Below are 20,490 nucleotides of genomic sequence, written 5' to 3'. Positions count from 1 at the left end.
TTAATAAGGCCTTTAATCAGAGCTCATGTCGACCTGAGGCACGGCACTACTGCAGATCAGATGACTGTGAACAGAAGGAGAGAGAGAGGAAAGAGGGAGAGAGGGACGGAGGGGGGGTGGAGACTGAGAAAGCAAAAACCCGACACATGTGAACCCTGATTTGGTTTCACTATCATTGATCTGCATTTTTAACATTTTATTATTATTTTCTATTTTTATTTTGTTTCTCTGCAATATTTTATAGATGAATTATGCCTTTTTTTTTTCTTTTTTTACTTGCTATGTTGTAGCTCTGTTCCCTCATCAGAAACATCCCTGAAGAGGTTTTAGATTTCACTCATGCATGTTTGAGAACAATCAGCGTGTGGAATGCACGATGATCCCCGCTCTGAAGGGGGAGTGACTCAACACGGGGAGGGGAGAGCATCAAAAAAACATGTTAATAAACATATCCCGATGCAGTCTTTGCGATCAGAGATTTAAAATTTCATAAGATTCTCCTCGTGGTCTGTGGCGTGAGCTTTTTGTCACACGTTTAATCGTTTAAGACTGAAAAATCCTGTAGAGTGTGACGGTTTTGACTTCATAACTTCATAAATCATCAAGACATCCCTAAAAAAAAAATAAATAAATAAATACATAATAATAATAATAATAATAAAAGATAAATAATAAAGAAATAAATAAAATAAAAGTGAAGTACAGTAAAGTTAAGTAAAGTGGAAATAAAATAAAATAAATACATAAAAAAATAAATAAAATAAAAGTACAGTACAGTAAAATAAAGTAAAAAAAAAATTAAATTAAATAAAAAATAAATTAAATAATAAAATAAAACAAATAAAAATAATAATATAATAATTTAAAAAATAATAATTAAAATAAAGTACAGTAAAGTAAAAAAAAAATAAAAATAAATTAAAAAATAAAAACAAAAATAAAATAAACATCCCTAATAATTCAGCTTTTAAATGTCTGAAAGCTTATATCTGCTGAAGTTCATTTTTTTCTAGCTGTACACACCTCAAAACACTATCTCCTGATTTCTCATGTTTAGTGTTTACTTTTCAGATTCCTCTCGTCGTTTTTGCAGCAGGTCGATCATCGCACACACACGAGGCGGCGCAGCTCCGGTTCCAGATGGATGCTAATGCGCCCGAATGCTCCATCTTGAAAAACGCACAGTAATCATAACATCTCCCATCCACATATTGTGTCGATCTAATCCGCGTAAGTTAATTAGCTTCAACTGTGGTCTGGTCGTATTTTCGCTGCTGCTTCGTCGAGGCGCTGGGCTTCTCCAGGATGTTTTGATGGGGCTGCTCCGAAACAGCCACTTTAGTGTATACAGACCTGACAACCTGTTTTGCTTTTTCATCCGTAATCGATACATGGGAAAACAATTGGGCGCTGACAACACTTTTACACATGTGCCTTTGATTACACGCGCGCACACGGACACGCACACACGCACACGGACACGCACACAGGTTTAAATATGCTCACAAATGCTCACAGCAGCACACACACACATATATACAATACATGCACTTAAATATACTCACACACATTTAAATACGCACACACACGGGCACAGCAGCACTGCCACACACACACAAACATACACAAATGCACACACACACATATACACACACACGGACACACTTAGGCTTAAATATGCTCACAATGTCACACACACATTTACTCTACGTGCGCTTAAATATACTCACACACATATTTAAATACACACACAGCCACAGCAGCACTGCCACACACACACATATGCACACACACACTTTAATACACACACACGGCGACAGTGCCACTGCCAAACATACACACACACACACACACTTAAATATGCTCACACATAGACATATATTTAAATAGACACACAAAAACACTTACGCTCACACACACAGGCACAGAAGCAGGGCCATGCACACACACAAACGCACACACACACATGCAGTTAAATATGCTGACACACACAGACACTTGCTTAAATATGCTCACACATACACACACATATTTAAATACACACACAAATGCACACATACAACACACACACAGAGTCACACACACACACATATTTAAATACACACACACACACACACACACGCACACACACACATGCACTTAAATATGCTCACATATACACACACACACATACTACGTACACACACACACACACACATACTGCACACACACACACACACATACTACACACACACACACACACACACACGGACACTTGCTTAAATCTGCTCACACATACACACATATGCTGTATTATACATTTATTCATTTATTTATCTATTTATTTATTTACGCTTTCATTTGTTTTGGTCGGCCCCTTGACACACATTATATCTTTTTATAGTTGTTGGTTGTTTTTTTTTTTTTTTTTCCATTAACTTCAATATCTGGAGATTATACAGCGACAATTTGATAAAAAATGGAACATAACACACATCTTGTTATACCGGCAAAAAAACCCTAAAAACTAAAAACCTTTATTTAGCCATACAAGTCTCAATGGGAATCCAAAATCAACGCTATTTCTTTTTTTTTTTCTTTGTTTAAAGCTTTCTACATGTTTTTATACATGCAGAAGACTTCAAATCGATGCAAAATGTGTGGACTTATGTTGCAAAAAAAAGAAAAGAAAAAAGAAAGCATTGAAATTGCGTCCAAGTTTTTATTTTATTTTTTTTGACTTGTAGTGTGCCAAAATGATCTTGTGAGATTTTTTTGTTTCGTTTTGTGTTACATTAGGATTGAATTTAAAATGTAATCTCGTCGCGTTCTCGTGGACCCAGTTTTGTGTCTCATCTTGTGTCTTGTCCCGTCCGTCCGAGGCAGATACCTACACAGGGAGAACACGCCGTCTCCACAGAAGGCTCCATCTGGTCCGGGAATCCGTCGTGAACCTTCTGGCTGTGAGTCGGGGCTGCTGACCGCTGCGGCACCACGCTGGTCGACCATTTTCAGTCTGTGGCACATCCCTCACCCAGCGTCTCCACCACTGAAATCTTAATGGGCCCAGCGGGTTCGCGTTATTAATGACCCTGGTCCGGCTCTGCGGCCCTTGTAGCTTCAGGGACACTGATCCTCCAAATCACCTCAACACTGAAACTATATTAAAGCTCCTATATTATACTAAATTAACTCTTGTGAGCTTTAAGCCATGTTAGAATGATGTTACCTCCTCAGAAACAGACCTAGAGTTGAGTTTTGTTTCATTAGTAAGTACCGTATTTTCCGGACTATAGGACGCGCTCTTAAGCCTCGAACCTCATCAAAAAACGACCGCGCGCCCAAAACACGAATCCGAAAACACCCGCAGACACACTCATCACTCCACGCCGACGAGGAACGGAACAGAACGGAGGAATGAACCGAAAAAGCGAGCGCAATGTGCCGCTTCTAGACACGACTGAACAACTGAGTCACTGCGAACACGCCGACAATCCGTTGGTCCCAGACACACCCTCCCTACACGCCACAACTGAACAAAGCCCAGAGTCACCGTGAACGAACAAACAAACAAAACCACTCACCCATCCAACGGTTTATTTGTGAAAAAAGTTCGAAAATAGACCATTTAATGACAGTGCACCTTATAATCCAGAGCGAACTATAGTGCAGAAAATACAGTAAGTAAATTTTATTTATATTGCGCTTTTCACAGACATAGGTCACAAATCCGTCGCGTCCAAACGATAAAAAACAGCCTAAGATACATTCATAATAAAATTAGGTTATGTTAACACTGAAACGAATCACGTATCAGAAACGATTTGGGTCCAGACACGTCGTTTCTGTGTCCGCAATCATAGTCTTCCCTCTGCACAGAAATGCAAAACCACCTGAAACGCTGGTCACATGATTAGGCTGGCATGACGACTTCACAACATCACATGAGCGGTAAAAACAAGAAAGTGGAGACCGTGTCTGAAGTTGCAGCAGCTGATTTCGAGCTGAGGAAGATGGCAAGCGTAAAAACTCTTCGTCTTTTCGTGGACCGCGTACTAGCAAGTACTTCTAGTAGCTACGCAGTTTCTCGTTTGTCTCTGGTTTGTTTACACTGTTTTCCACAATAGCATCACATGACCAATGTCACAAACCCAGAGAATCAGGAAGGCGCAAGTCACAGTGACCTGGTCCAATAAGGACACGACTAGAGCTCCTACGTCAGAGTATCAGCATTTTCAGGCGTCCACACAGCGCCGGACCAGATCTGTACTCAGATGAATTTGTGAAATCCAGTCGCCTCTCGTGAGGGTTTCACAATGTTGGAAGTCGTTCATGAAAAGTGAGCTGTGAACTTGACTTGACTGCAGTTTGGTCGTGCAGTTTGAGCTGGGGCTGAGTGAAACCATCGAAAATATCGCACAGTGTATGTACGGCATAAGGAGGTAGTTCGTTCCAGAGTTTAAGGTGAACCGCTTCAAAGGATCTGCGTTCTGAAGCTTGTCCGCGGGACCATTAGTGAGTTTTGGCTGACAAAACTCAGGCTGCGGGCAGAGGTGTGTGGCTTAATCAGATCTGAGATATCAGCAGGAGCCTGACCGTGTGAGGCCCTAAAGGTCAGCGCCAGGATCTTGAAGTGAACACGAAAAAGAACAGGCAGCAAATGTGAGGATTTTAAGATTGGAATGATTGGATTGATGTTTAATTCACACATGTTTGAGTCCTTTATTATTAGTCCGTCGACACCTCCAAAACTCAAAATGCTCTGTTCCACCCAGGGGCGGAGTTACCAATTTGGGGGCCCGAGGCGAACTTGAGTTTGGGGCCCTCACTATAATGCACTAGTTTGTTGGGGGGGGGTTTGTATCTTTTTTTTTTTACTATTTATTGTTTGTTTTTCCCCATTGTTTATGAGACAAGTGCATCTCTATTTGAATTAGAGTTGATTGGAAAATTGTCTTATTAGTTCAGTTGCCTACTTCATTACCAAAGCTGGAAGTAGTTTTATCTTTTTGCAAGTACAATTACATTTTTGTTTACATCCATCACTTATGTTCTGCTGTGATTCTGTTAAAATCAGGGTCACGTTGACTCGTCCATTCTAACATGAAAGGGGGGAAAGCTTTGATAAATAAAATAGATTTGAGAATCAGACATCAGACATCTACTTTAATGGTATTTTCTTGTTTAAAAGTAAAACTACTCTCATATTTAGAGAAAATCTAATTGCTCTGAGGCTTCATCCATTAGTGGCTCTGAGGGCGATTGGTTGGGGGCCCCTCCAGGTTTGGGGGCCCTAGTTAGCTGCCTACTTTTGCCTAATGGTAGCGCCACCTCTGGTTCCACCTTGTTCATGTCATGTAGTGGTAGTTTTCAAGTTCACAGCTACGTTTTAACTTTAACTTTTCTGTTTGAGAGAAGAACTCAACCTAAAAAGTCGGATTTGTGCGTTAAAAATGTGTAAATGAAACAAAACACAACTCCAGGTCTGTTTGCGACGAGAAAACGACATCGATAGTAAAAGAAAATAGCTTAATATGACCCAAATGTTGACCAGCTTAAAACTCAAACTCTGTATTTAAAGTGTTGGAAGAAGCTGCCCATAACAGCGAGTACTCCGTTAGCATGGCCGGCTGACGGTGCGCGGCGAGCAGATGTGTTGTGGTCTCCGGTGTGGGACCTCGGAGGAGACAGAAGAGACAGAAGGTGAGAGCAGATTCCAGAGGAGGCGTCTTCACGAGGGGGCACGGAGGATTATTGATGGGCCAATTAGCAGCCCGCGCGTGTGTCCTCCCGTCCACCGGGGACGCTCTCATAATTAATGAATAATTTAGCATGCCTTTATGTAAATGCTGATAGGGGGTAGAAGTCACAGAGATCGCGCTTCTCCATTGTTGTGCGTGTGATGGAGTGGAGCGCCGCAGACAGACGTACAGGGCGGAGCGTCGTGCTGCTGATGCTGCTGCTGCGGGGAGAGATCGTTTTACAGATGGCAGCGATAACGGAGGGTCTAGTACGGAAGGGCATCCGGCTTAAAAAGATGCTTTGAGATTGAGTTTAGTGTTTTCTCATACAGGAAAGTTTAGATTAAGAACATTATCAGGAAACTTTATATCACAATTAGGGCTCTAACGATGTCAAAATCTAGAGGTGGGACCAAGTTGTTGTTTTGCAAGTCTCAAGTCTTTGACCTCAAGTCCGAGTCAAGTCCCAAGTCAAATACAGGCAAGTCCAAGTTGAGTCTCGAGTCACTGGCCCATAAGTCCAAGTCAAGTCCAAGTGACTTGAATTTATGGGCCACTGTCCAAGTCATTTCAAGTTTTCAAACCAACGTACGTACGTATATATCTTAGATTTATATGAATTTTAAACTAAAGTGTACGTGATGTTGCTGTGACGTGTCTGATCAGCTGATTTAAACACGTCACAGCAACATCACGTGACCACTCTGAGGAAGAGCGCTAGTGAGCAGTCGAAACTGTCAGGTATGAAACAAAACTCTAGGTCTGAAAAAACAACCTAATAACATAAAATATCAAAAGACCAAATGAATCTTATTGGACTAACAGTGTCACATGACCGATGTCACAAACCAACGAATCAGGAAGGAGCAAGTCACAGTGACGTGGTCCAATAAGGACACGACTAGAGCTCCTACATCAGAGTATCAGTGTTTTCAGGCGTCCACACGGTGCCGGATCAGATCTGTACTCAGATGAATTCGTTGGAGCTGGAGGCACCAGATCGTTCTGTCTTTGGAGCAGTTTTTCTTCGGATTAGTGTGAACGAACTAGGGATGGGCATTATTACTGTTTCTAATCTGCGTAAATAAACTCAACTTTACAACATATAAACCATAAACACTCTAGATCCACATCAGCCCGTTTGACATTATAATGTGTTTAAAGGTTGTATGGAGGATTTTTTTTTTAGTTTCAAATTGTCATTGAAAGTTTAAAATACCATTACAGAGACGCAGCAGCTTTGTAATAATGATTACCAAAAAAAAAAAAAAAAAGAATGCAAATCTATCAACTGTGGACACAGTGAGGCCAGATAAACATCAGCCAATAGAAAACAAGGCTTCCTCTTCTTCTATTGGCTGTTAGGCTGTCAATCACACTCCCTACGTTTCTAGTGTAACTGACTCGCCGGCATGTGGGGATTACGTGGTTTATGCAGCGGTTCTTAGAGGCTTTTTCAAACTGTAGCTTCCTCACAATTCGCACAAAGTTTGTTGCGATGGCGGACGAGAATCCATGACCGTTTTGGCGCAAAACAAAGTCCGTTTTTGAGGTCGCTGAAAGAAGAAGAGAAGGGGAAAAGAAGCGAAGACAAACTGAGGTGATTCTTGGAGATTCCTTCCAGCTATGATGCGACTGAAGCAGACGAAGGGTCTAAAAACTGACGCATCGGTCGCAAAATTACTTCTAGACAGGTCACTTTAACGGTAATTCTGAACACGCACACTGGATGTAAACAAGCGTGATTTCTAGAGTAAAGAGGCGGGAGGAGGTGTTTCTAGTGAGGGAGCTGTGGAGGAGGAAGGTGGTGTCACACATGCACAACCTTTGAAAAAGGACTGTCGCTGTATTTCACTTCCCTAAAAACGTCTATACAACTTTTAATGCAGCTTTGCGCAAGTAGAAACGAAACTTAAAACAACATGGCAAATTTGCATAAACTAAGCGAAGAAAAAAAAAAAAAAAAGCTCTTGTGCGCTGATGCGGTTCAGAGACTAAAGGACGCGACTCAGTGGAATATGAGTGTTCTTTCTGTGACGGAGGGATGTTCTGCTGATGGTGAGTCTGTTCTCTGTGTGTGTCGCGATGTTTTCAAAGATCGTACGTGTGCAGGTTTGGCGCAGCTCTTTATGATGCAGTGACCGGGATACTGCGTACACATGCACCCTGACGAAACCGAAACCGATCTCCAAGGAGGTGCCAGAGCCCGAACGTGGGACCGAGAGGCCACAGCTCCGGTGTTTGCGCTGTCAGACGCGGCTTCATATCTTCGCCCAGAAACCTACATCCTGTTTGTCGATTAGAAATGAACGTAATCGACGAAATTCTTCCTGCAGTTCGCTTCACATCCCCGGAAACGTTGCCGACGTACGCTGCAAAGTATCAGCTGGTTAGACATCGCTGATTATCTAATGAATCTACATGTTTCTAACCGTTCCTGATCAGACGAAGCGACTTTTAAACAGCAGATTTATTTCATTTCGCAGCCCTTTTCGAAATCAAATCAGCCGGTGTAATTCTCCGCGCACGAAAGGTCACCGCAAATACACTTTACACTTTACAATAACAGCTTTCCCTTTGTTCCTCGCTCCTGATTGACGTGAGATGGCGGCGCGCATTAAAAGCCCATCAAACCGAGCTTTATTTTAGGCCGAGGGATGCATAGGTCAGGCCTCATGCATAATAAAACTCTCTCCACACACACACACACACACGGAGAGACGTCACCGGGCTGTATTGAAATGAGTGGGGGTCCCCGGCCTTATAACCTACATTAATATAAAGGATCGCTCGGTGACACAGCTGAACGTGGAGGTGTCAGGAAGAAAGATGGACACGGACTCAATAACAGGAGACGAGGAGGCCGCTCTGACTCACTGTAATAAAGCGTTAAAGGTCTTATATTACGCAAATAGACTCCCGTGAGCTTCCAGACAGGTTAGAATACTATTACTGCAGAAAAAAAAACAAACCTGGAGTGAAGTTTGGGTTCGTGGACGACTTCCTGTTGGGAAAAATTATATATATTTATGTAAACAATATAATTTTTTATCTGTCCAGACGTGATGTTTTGTTGATGATTCCATTGCAGTCATGTAAATAGATTTTTGTGGCGGCGCTTTTACTATTTTTTGAGCTCTCTGAAAAACTTAAACTTAAATTATTTAGATTTTTTGGACTATAAGGCACAATATAAATAATGTTGAATTCTCTAGATTATTGTCATAAATAAGGCTACCTGATTATAAACTTGGTCTAACCCAGGACTAAACCAGGACTAATCCAGGACTAAATAAGATCTAACCCAAAACTAACCCAGGACTAAATGAGGTTTTACCCAGGACTAACCCAGAACTAAATCTGGTCTAGCCTAAAACTAAGCCAGGTCTAAGAACAGTCTAATCCAAAATTAAACCAGGTCTAACCCAGGACTAAACCAGGACTAAACCAGGACTAAACCAGGTCTTACCCAAAACTAAGCCAGGTCTAAACCTGGTCTAAACCTGGCCTAAACCAGGACTAACCCAGATCTAAAGCAAGTCTAAACCCAGTCCAACCCAGGACTAAAACTGGACTAACCCAGGACTAAACCAGGTCTAAACCTGTTCTAACCCAGGACTAAATCCAGTTTAGCCAAAGACTAAACCAGGTCTAACACGCGACTAAACCTGGGACCCTAACCCAAACCCTGGACCAAATCTATGTCTGATTTTTGGTCTGATTTGGTCTGAGGTTCTGTTGGTCTCGTCCATCCTCACTTTGGAGTCCAGTTTTCTTTGTGATCCAACTTCTGAGCCTCTGGAAGAACCTCGAGGGACCCACCGAGAAAGACTGACTGAAAAAACCTTTGGTCTATTCCAACCAAATCAGCTCTTTGTGGTCAGATCTTTTCAAAACGAAGCTCAGATTGCGTCTTAACTTCAGTAACAGATCTTCAGACAGAGCAGCACCTCCAGTTAGCGTCACACCCGTCGCGTCTCCGTACGACACTTAAATGTTTATGTAGCATGATCACAGCGCGCGCACACACCGCCAGCTCCTCCTCCGCCCTGATTGAAAGTTGTAATTAGACGAGAGGGGAAGAATTAAACGGCGAACGAGCTGTCACAAACTCACATTTACGTGAAGGATGCCCCACTCCGCGCCGTAAAACATCTAAATGATATAAATGGCTGCTTAAGTGTAGCTCGGGCTAATGTTTTGTTGCAAATTAATGTGACACAAGACAGCAATGACAATCAGGGGCTGGCTCATTCTAATTTGGCTGTGTTTAGAGGGCTTTTGTGACCGCGCAGCTTTACACAAATTAACACAATCTGCTGTTTTTATGAGGGAACCATAAATGTTTTCCCCTCGCTTTACGGGCTAATGAGGAGAGAAGACCGCGAGTGTGTCTCTGTGTTATGGTAATGGCGAAACAGCAAAGGCCTAAGACATTTTAGTCCCCACAGTCGAGAACAAAAGACCCGATAAAAGGGCCTCGCTCAGATTGCCGGTGTTTGTTTCGGATGATGTCGCAAGGTTCTGCAATCCACGCTGCAAATGACTCTGATCTGACCAAGATTTTAAAACTTATATCAGGTTATTCATCGTGTTTTCAGATTTTTATCGACTTAATACGTCTGAGATGATTCATTCTAGTCTAGAGCAGAGCTGGAAAAAGTACAAAAAAATTGTAATTAAGTAAAAGTATCTTTACTTTGCTTAATTCCTACTCTATGAATCTACCTACCTAAAAATCTACTTGAGTAAAAGTAAAAAAAAGTACATAATTTAAAATGTGATTTGAGTAAAAATTACTTACTTTCAATGATTTGATAAATCTAATCCATCAGAAGTTGTTTTAATCAACTTTTAGGTGACATTTTCACTGTTTTGAGGTTTAAAATGTTTGTGTTTCATATTCACTTTTCTCAAGAAGTGGTTTAACAAAGACAAGACAAAAAAATGTTCCCAAATAGTTGTACAAAAAATTCTGAAATTTTGCACAAAATTCCATTTTGGCGTCCTGATCCAGAGAGTCAATCACACTCATGTCATATTTGTTATGGCCGCTGCCACAGCGATGACATAAACTCTATATGTTAGTCCACTAGTAAAATTGAGAAATCACACAAACTTTGACCGATTTCACTCAAATTTTAATCATGGGTTCAAACCTGACCCTGAACAGATTGATGTAAGAAAAGTGGGTGTAATAGCGCCCCCTAGAAAATTTGTATGGAAAAATAAGGTTTTATTTGTCATAGATACACAAAATTTGGTATCCACATTTGTGACATGGTCTCGATTAAAAAATCTCAACGATGCCCACACCCCAGGGTGTTAGGGTTGGGGCTATGGTTAGGATTAGGGTTATTAGCATTAGCGCAGGGCAAGGCGTTCAGAGGGGCGCGGAGTTTGTGGGGCGTGGCGAGGGCCGATCATTGCCGCTTGCGGTTATATTTTAGCCTTTATTTTTATTGAACTGTATTGAATCGATATATCATACTGGATCGAAAGCACACTGTATTCGGGATATGTATCGTATCGGCAACTTCTTGATGATACTCAGCCCTAATCTCCATGGAGACGAGGAGGTAGTGGACCAGTCGCCAGAAAAGTTAAACAGTCAACCTTTAACAACAGAACACAACTGCCAATGTTTTGATCAATTCTACACATGTAGGTGCCGTAAAGTCACAGAAAATTCACTTTAGGTCATGAAAAAGTTGATGGAAAAATTTTGAAATTGTGTCTCTGTCTCTTGAACTCTGTGTGCACCTTGAAATGTAACATGACTGTATTTACGACATTTGAGTAATGCTGAATACTTCTTGTGCGTTTCAGGCCCTGGAGAGCGAGTTCGTGTCGTGCCAGCTTCACCAGTGGATCGATCTGATTTTCGGGTACAAACAGCAGGGTCCTGAAGCCGCCAGAGCCCTCAACGTGTTCTACTACCTGACCTACGAGGGAGCCGTGAACCTGAGCTCCATCAGTGACCCCATGCTCCGAGAGGTAAGGACGCACACGGGCTGGATGAATATTACCACTGATTATCTCCTGACACGGCTGGAAACTAGAAACCAAAGATTAACACACTGTTTCTGAGAGCTGCTTGCTGAAGCTGTTCATGTTTTAAAGCAGACCTGTTGTGCAAAATTGACAAAAATGGGCCATATTTTATATTTTCCCGTCGCCATTTCCCCTCTCGAAGTTGTATTTCTGCGTGAAGTTGGCCCCTCATCAAACACAAACCTACACAAAAACTTTGTCTGTTTGTGCTGCTTTGGAGATATTAATGATTCTAAACTAAAAAAATGCTCTAAAATGGCCCAAAACTCTGTCTATTGTTTGTGCTGCAAAAAGTTTCATTTGTGGGATTATGCTTCTTAAGATATTAGCAGTTTTATTTCCGGTCGATGAGGTCAGTAGCCTGATTCATCAGTCGGTTTCACTTTGTAGAAACCGTTTGACCTCGCAGCATTAGGATTCGTTCACTCCACGGTAGTTGGGTACTTTTTTATTTAACCAATCGTTGTTATTTGGTCATACTCCAAATCCCGTAGGAAGAAGGACAATAACGTCTTTCCCCTTGAATTTAATTCACCAAACGTTCTCTTTGTTCCGGCTTTAAATCCAACACAGAATGTCTGTCTTCGTCTACATCCATGTCGACGCTTTGTTTACTGTTGTGCTGTTCCACAAAAGGGACACAGACAGACGCGACGAGTTTGACGTCATGACTTCACAGCTCTTCACTGATTGGCCGGTGTGCCGTCTACAACTTCTGGGGTTCTTGCAGATGGTTTAGTGTATTCTGATTCCTGACCTAGTCGCCGGAGATGCGCGGATGGCGGTTACAGCCGCTGACTCCGCGGCTAAACTGCGGGTCGGGAGGATGACGTGACGAAAAATAATATTTTAATTAAATTCGGGCGGGTGGCGGTTTCACTACTCAAATAAAAAACTCTGAACTCGGAGCAACTGGGAGGAGACTGAGCGGATGGCGGCGGGTGCGGTTTTGAAAACTGGTCAAAAACCTGTGGTTGCAAATGGACAGCGGGCGGATGATGAGTTTTGCGATGTGGTTGCGGATGAAAAAGTAGCTCATCCGCGCACCTCTACTAGTCGCTGGAGAAAAATGAAATTGAGCGAAGGCAGTAGGTGGCACCATCATCCAGCCCCTCAAAATGTAAAATAGTCTCAAAACAGCAGAAAATCATACGAAAAGTTTGTATTTTCTTTGTGCTGTGACAGTTTTCATTTATGCGAGTGTATCTCTAAAATGATTAATTATTATTTTTGTGGAGATTATATGATTTCATTTCCTCTCAGCTCAAACTCCTCAAAACTAGTGAAGATAAACGATATCAGGCCGTGGAAAAATATATAAAATATGTATCAAAAGCAAATTACTAAAGACTGATACAGACGACTGACACCATTTTGTGCCGTTTTAGAGCACGACTTTGCTACTGTGATATGAAAAAATTATATTAGGGTTAAAATGTGTGGATTTTTTTGCACAGATATGTATGTAGACAGAAGAATAATCAATTTATTATACAAAAATATCCAAATAGATGATGGTACTGCTGTTTTATTTGAATATTTACAGTACAATTGAGAAAATATCGAGTAACGCTGAAGGAAAAATACAAACTGATGACAAGTCAAGAGTCAAAAAAGCTTAAAAAATAAAAAGTGTTTGAGTGTGAGTGTAACATACAGTCGTCTTGTACGTGTCCTTGTGTGTCTGTGTTGTTTTGTATTTGCCTGTAGCTCTGAGCCACAGCAGCAGCTCAAAGTGAGGGACATGAATAATGAATGAAGACGATGAGGAGAGAAAGAAAAGAGGAGGAGGAGGAGGAGGAGGAGGAGGAGGAGAGGCGCTAAAGTGGAACACAGAGAAAAAGACGAGCTCAGCACAACGTCTGCGTGTACAGTTAGCGCGCCTCTCCTGTAGAGAACAAGCGTCCAATTGAACCTTAATGGCATCAGCGCTGTCCCTCACTGACTCGTGTGTGTGTGTGTGTGTGTGTGTGTGTGTTATGTGCTCGTATTAAGGGCTCATTTGAGAGCTCTCTTGTTGAAGTACTTACGGTAATATGATGCAATGGCTGAGTCAGCAAATCAGACTCAATGGACTAAGAATGAAGCTGCACAGAAAACTACAGCAGAAGACTTACTATAATGACGTTCTGAGGTGTTGTATACGTAGATAAAATAAATATTATAATGACGTTTTTAGGTGTTGTGTACTTATATAAAATAGATATTATAATGACGTTTTTAGGTGTTGTATACGTAGATAAAATAAATATTATAATGACGTTTTTAGGTGTTGTGTACTTATATAAAATAGATGTTATAATGACGTTCTTAGGTTGTGTATAAAATAGATAAAATAAATATTATAATGACGTTTTTAGGTGTTGTGTACTTATATAAAATGGATGTTATAATGATGTTCTTAGGTATTGTATATGTAGATAAAATGGATAATGTAGCTGTAATGTTAAACCTTTTCTTATTCAAATAAATGTTTAATAATAGTTTTGCTTAAACAATGAATCCAGAACAAGCAGAATATAAAATAATAACAACATTTTAAATAAATAATGTCTCTATAGTCTACCTGCAGACAGGGGGCCGCTCTAATACAAGTTTGATGAAATCTCATGGGCCAAATATAATTATATCGCTGGCCAAATGTGGCCCCCGGGCCTGAGTTTGACATGTCTGTTCTTAGGTGTTGTTTACTTATATAAAACAGATATTACACTTTTTACTACCGAGCTGGAGTAGGATTAATTTATATGAAAAGGAATGCAAGCTTGTGTTTTTTTTTTTTTATCTTTAAAAAAAAGTCAATTAAATATTGATTAAAAAAACAAAAAATCTAAACAAAACCATAGATGTCATTTGGGAAAAAATATCCCCAAATGACCCATTGGTCTTTACATTTCTTATTAGTTTAATTTTGTGGATTTTGATGAACAATTTTGAACTTAAAGAAGACACAATCGCCACGTTTACATGAAGGCTTTAATTCCAAATAAAAATGATTTAATTCTGAATAAAAATCAATTCCACGTTAAAAAGAACATGTAAACACTTAATTCCTAATGAAAATGGTTACTCGGAATTCAACTTAGGTTCCAAAGTAAGTGGGTGGTTTATTTTGAATTTGAAAGCCAAATTCCTGGATCATGTAAACGTTTATTCTTCTTAAAAATAATTCCGGCCGTTCAGCACATCCTCGTTGGGTCGCCCTTCTGACGTGACCTGGACCACCAGTCCAAAAAGTCGGGATCATATTTGTGTCGGTGGCGTAACGACAAACCGAGAAGGCGATTTAACAAGTTTTCCATGTAAAGCGCAATTTGGAATGATTATTTCTACGTAAACTCGAAGGAGAACATTTTAATTCCAAACTGTTTAATTCAGAATAATTAAGTCCACCGATTTCCTTAGAAAATTGCGATGCCCGATGGGATCTGACGTCGTCGAAAACATCACAATGAAGCGCCGTGTCGCTGTCGCAGCTTCTGTGAGCAAAACCAAAACCTTTGTGTTTCACTGATTAAGAAAGGAAAAGTGGAGAATGAAGTGCATACGTCTCGTGGGCGTGTACTGGTGGAAGTGAAAATGGGGTTAGATCGGAGCAATAAGTAAGTAAAATAAAGATGACTCAAACATGCATGAGTCAAAACACAACTTTGAGAGAGTAAATGAGAAGAGAAACAACTGTAACAGGATTAAAAAGTCTTAAAAAGTCAATTTTACAGAATAGGAAAACTTTAGATTTCGATATATTCCAACTCCAATGTTATTATTACCACAAAAAGGATCAAAAAGCCACAAACACACTTAAAATGACAATTTTAATTACAAACTTGCACATGGGCCCAGTCAAGCAGAAGTAAACAACAAGTTAATTGCATCTGATATAAAAATGTATTGAACAGATACATATGTACTCTAGTTTATGAAACTGTTGACCTTTTTTCTGTTCCATTTTTGGTTCTAAAGTTCCATACGTTTTAAACAGACCATGTATGAAACATGGAACAAAAATTATTTCCCAAATTTCAAAGACCTGAAAATCATGTCAATAAATGGATGTATTTCATCATATCTTGTGTTATTCCATCTTTGAACTGTTGATGAAGGGACATGATTTTTAAATGTATTTAAAATGATAAAAATTTGCTTGGAAGGACTGACATATTTTATAGAAATTGTTTCCTTTCATTTTGAAGTAATATTAAAGCATTTGGAAGAAAAAAGTTGACAAATGATGTAAAATCCTGCACCTTCTACTTGTTTGTACAATTTTCCCTCCGTTACTTTTCCCTCCGTTACCATGACCTTTCTTAAAAAAAAATCTCATTACTCAAAAAGTAAGAGGTTTTTCAACTTAATCTTGTACCATATGGTAGAAAACTATATGAAGCAAATATTCAAACCAGTTTGTTAAGGATATGTAAGTGAGAACCAAGAGTTATCACTGTTTGGATTTATTGCCCAAAAAGTGCTGCATATTTCATTCCCTCCGTTACCGACATGAGTTTTAAAATTTTTTGTCAACAACTTGAAAGAATATCACAGGTTTAACTTGACCCTGTTGGAGTGTAACTCTTTCCTACATTCTGATACTTTACTTATTTCAATAGTCCCTCTAGTTTCTGAATAAGAGACATTTGAATGTCAAAAATCTGCCCCTGTTTCCCTCCGTTACAACTTGACCAGACCCACATTTTAAACAATCCATTCAGTATTTCTACTTTTTGACCTACACAGAAAGTAAAAGTGAAATAAAATTAGCGTCTTGCCTGATAAACATTGTTGTGACCCGTGCTCACAGAGGCGAATTATCAGAACACACATTATTTAGTCCCCGTGACGTTTGAATCTAAATGGAGATGAGCCTGCCGGGCTTCCGTAGTGCCCTTCATGCTCTGTGACTGCAGCTCCTCTCGCGCTAGACAACATCTTGATTTATCGCCTCATCCGCCCTAATTCCCACCCAGATGTGCTGTGGCCTTTAGCGAACGCACAAACACACACACACACACACAAACTCGCACACACACACACACACAAATATCATTAGCGGGCCACCCCACTCATCTTCTGATCCCCAGAGTCTTTCTCCATTGTTCTGCTTAATGATCAAATTCAATCAGCTCGTTCTGCGCCAAACTCTGCCCCCCGACGACGCTCGACTGATGTGCGACGCTTTGGACGGGGAAGTGATGTCATGCGGTGATACAGGAAGTGCTCCACTGTGTTTTTAAACTCCATATACGGTGTCTTCACGTGAATCATTTGGATCGTTTTAGTCGTGGAAATGTACTGAATGAACTAAAGGTGAAGAGCTGTTAACATGAAAATTGCCATGACATCACGAGGTGGAACAGAGCCTTTTGAGCTTTGGGGATGTAAACAGATTAATAATGCAGGATTATTTAAACATGAGAATGAAACGAAACACAACTCCAGGTCTGTTTTAGATGAGGTAACAACATTATAACATAAATTAAAGATCGTAAGGTTTAAGCTGCGTTCATTTGAGTTCAGACTCTCCTGACGCTCGTCTTTGATGCTGTCGACCAACGAGAGAGAAATACTTGACGTGTGTCCAGGGTGTCGACTGTGGTCTGTGAGTGCCTTGTTTTCCCGTTCGAGAGAGACTTTAGTGTATTTATGACATAAAACACTTCAGCGGGGTGGTCGGCTTGGCTGTTGCCGTGTGTTTATATTTGTACTTCGCTAATCGACACGGCGTAGAGTTTCTTGTTCTGGTGTTTGTGGTTCTTGGGTCTTTCTCTTTCTTCTCCTCCTTCTGTATAATAATGTCTCTATGTCACTGGATACTCGTCTCTGATTGGTTGACGCGTCACGTCTGACACCAAAAGTTCTGACACCGACGCCCTGGACAAAACATGTATTTGCATAATACTGATTATTTAAGTTAACATTTCTAAAATCACAAGTGCAGCTTCATATGAACTGTAAACCTGAACAATTAAGCAGTAATTAAAAACTTTGAGGTAAATGGTTACCTAACTTTTTAAAGTTTATAGTCTTATTGTTTTTAATTAAGGTAAATTAAAAAAAAATTAAGTATCTCACAAAATCTTTAATTCAATTTGGGATTTTAATTAAAAATAATAATTTTACATTCCTTAAATTTTTTTAATAAGGGTAATTATGTTTTTAATGAATTGATACTAAAGATTTTAGGTGATACTTTCACATAGTTTTAATTTACAGTAATTACAAACTTCTAAAAAGTTAGGCAATCATTTACCTTTCACCTTAATAAAAAGTGAAAAACATTTTAAATTCAATGTTTTTATTCAATACTAAATTCAGAAATAGATTTACTTCATTTCAGTGGACAGAATAAACTGTAAAAGGCACAAACACTTTTCCCACATCTTCAAACATTTTTTCTAACATTAAATTTACATTGTCAGAGATTTTTTTTTAAAGTCTACAGTCTGGAGGAAAGTTTCCCACAGAGTCCCAGAAGTACTTTGTGTACGGACACAAAAGTCTGGTTCAGATGTTGAGGAGCGTTGAGGAGTATCGAGTCTGTGAGCTCTCACCTCTGAACAGAGCCGCTCCAGTCTGAGCACTTTAATCAGTAAAATAAACGTGTTCAGTGGGATCCCCGAGAGCCGGGCCAAACCGTCTGTGTGTGTGCGTGTCTGGAGGAAGGAGGCCTGCCCCGTCTGTGCCCGGCCCCAAACAGAGCTGTGGGTCTGGGCATCGTCAGGGCTCAGCGAGGGGGGGGGGGGCTCACAGTGTCCCCAGTGTGGAGCTTTACTGACGGACAGGAGAGTGGAGAGGGCCAGTCTGCGGAGGGACAGGTGGGGCTCGGGCAGGAAACTCTGGACCAGCTCATGACTGGACAGTTCCGGAAGCAGGTTTTCCATTTATTTTCCCCGTAGACTTTTCCGAAATATTTAAATATTAAAGGTCCTGTTTTACACAAAATAAACTCTTGTGACCGTTCAGCCGTGTTATTATTCTGTTACCTCCTCAGAAACAAACCTGGAGCTGTGTTTTGTCGCATTCACACAGGTTTATTATTAGTCTGTTTACATCTTCAAAGATCAAAATGCTCCTGTTCCACCTTGTGATGTCATGTAGTGGTAGTTTCCAAGTTCACACCTCCTTTTACCTTTTCTTTACTGGATATGGGAAATTCTGTGATTCTAGTGAAGGTGCGTGGGGTTTCAAAACACAGTGGAGCACTTCCTGTATCACCACATGATGTCACAAGGTGGAACAGAGTGAAGAACTTTTTCTCGCCTCTTTTATTGCAGTGTTTTCCAAGCTTTTTTTTCACAAATCTAAGTGAACCAAGTCATTAAACATTATTCGTAAATCACAAAATAAATCTGTGACCGTTATCGAACATTAATGAGGATATTTTATTGTTGGCTGAGTGATCGTGTCTCTGAACAATTATTAATAAATCTTTTGTGACCCATAATGTTTCATGGGATCTTAGACAAACTTTTTTAATCCGTGTGTCATTCGCTCATTCGTTTTTCAATATAAAACTAAAAATAAGAGAACGAAAAAACAACAGTTTTCTTCATTATTTGTTTCCAAAACCAAAATGAAAAAAACAAATAACGATTCGTTTTTTCCAGTTTTTGATTTTGTGTTTAAATGAAGAATGGAAAAAACGGATAACAGCTGTTTCCCGTTTACGTGACTTCTGTGACTGCGATGCCGGACTTTTGCGCAGCATACGGACTGAACCAGGACTGATCCAGGTCCAGGACCAGACCCAGACCAGAGCGGGACTGAGACCAGACCAGGACCACACCAGGACTGAGACGAAGACTAGACCAGGACCAGGCCGGGACCAGACCGGGACTGAGACCAAGACCAGAGCGGGACCATACTGGGACCAGTTCGGGACTAAGAACCGGACCAGACCGAGACTGAGACCAAAACTGAGACCGAGACCAGACCGGGACCAGACCAGAGGCTCAGAGCCCACGGCAGGGCCGGAGCTCAAAGCTGAGACTCGGACCCCGCGGAGGCTCAGAGTCAAAGCTCGGAGTCCGCCCTGGTCGCCCTGGTCGCCCTGGTCTCGCCCTGGTCCCGGACCTGGATCAGTCCTGGTTCAGTCCATATGCAGCGCAAAAGTCCAGCATCGCAGTCACAGAAGTCACGTAAACGCGAAACGGCCGTTATCCGTTTTTTCCATTCTTCATTTAAACACAAAATCGACTGAAAAAACAAATCATTATCTGTTTTTTCATTTTGGTTTTGGAGACAAATAACGAAGAAAACCTTTCTTATTTTTGGTTTTATATCGAAAAACGAATGAACGAATGATACACGGATTTTTATCGATCCACAAGGGAAATTATTTGGACAAAGTAGCTCAAACATCACAATATAATAAAATAACAAAGAGTAAAAATATAAACAGTAATAATAAATTCTAAATAAGTATCAAAAAAGAGCAAGTGTGAAATAAGACATAATTATATAAATTTAAATGTACAAATTAAAATAAATAAGTAATAAAATATAAAATCACGGCTTTATACAAGACAGTGCAACAATCTGAATGTTTAGCACTGGCTCATTGTTTTAAATATTTATTTATGTGACATTGTCCATTGTCAGGACTCATTTTATCCCCAAACTAATCACAGGGAGAAAGAGCAACACTCAGAAACGTTTCACAATGAGAGTGGGAGTGTGTTTACATTTTGAAACTGTAATTGTGATACCAGATACGTTC

The 20,490-nt window shown here is 40.4% G+C and overlaps 1 protein-coding gene across 1 annotated transcript in view; it reads left to right on the top strand.

The window, feature by feature from the left end:
* lrba (LPS responsive beige-like anchor protein) overlaps positions 1–20,490 on the top strand; it is a 702,007-nt gene that overhangs the window by 597,591 nt on the left and 83,926 nt on the right. The window contains 1 exon segment of the mRNA XM_055158186.1: positions 11,550–11,717. Coding sequence (XP_055014161.1) covers positions 11,550–11,717 — 168 coding nt within the window.

The sequence above is a fragment of the Boleophthalmus pectinirostris genome, unplaced genomic scaffold (genome assembly GCF_026225935.1).
Source record: "Boleophthalmus pectinirostris isolate CB_2022bp ecotype Guang Dong unplaced genomic scaffold, ASM2622593v1 HiC_scaffold_22, whole genome shotgun sequence".
Lineage (NCBI taxonomy): Eukaryota > Metazoa > Chordata > Actinopteri > Gobiiformes > Gobiidae > Boleophthalmus > Boleophthalmus pectinirostris.
Note: the sequence above shows the minus strand (reverse complement) of the source record. Positions and strands in the feature narration are given on the sequence as shown.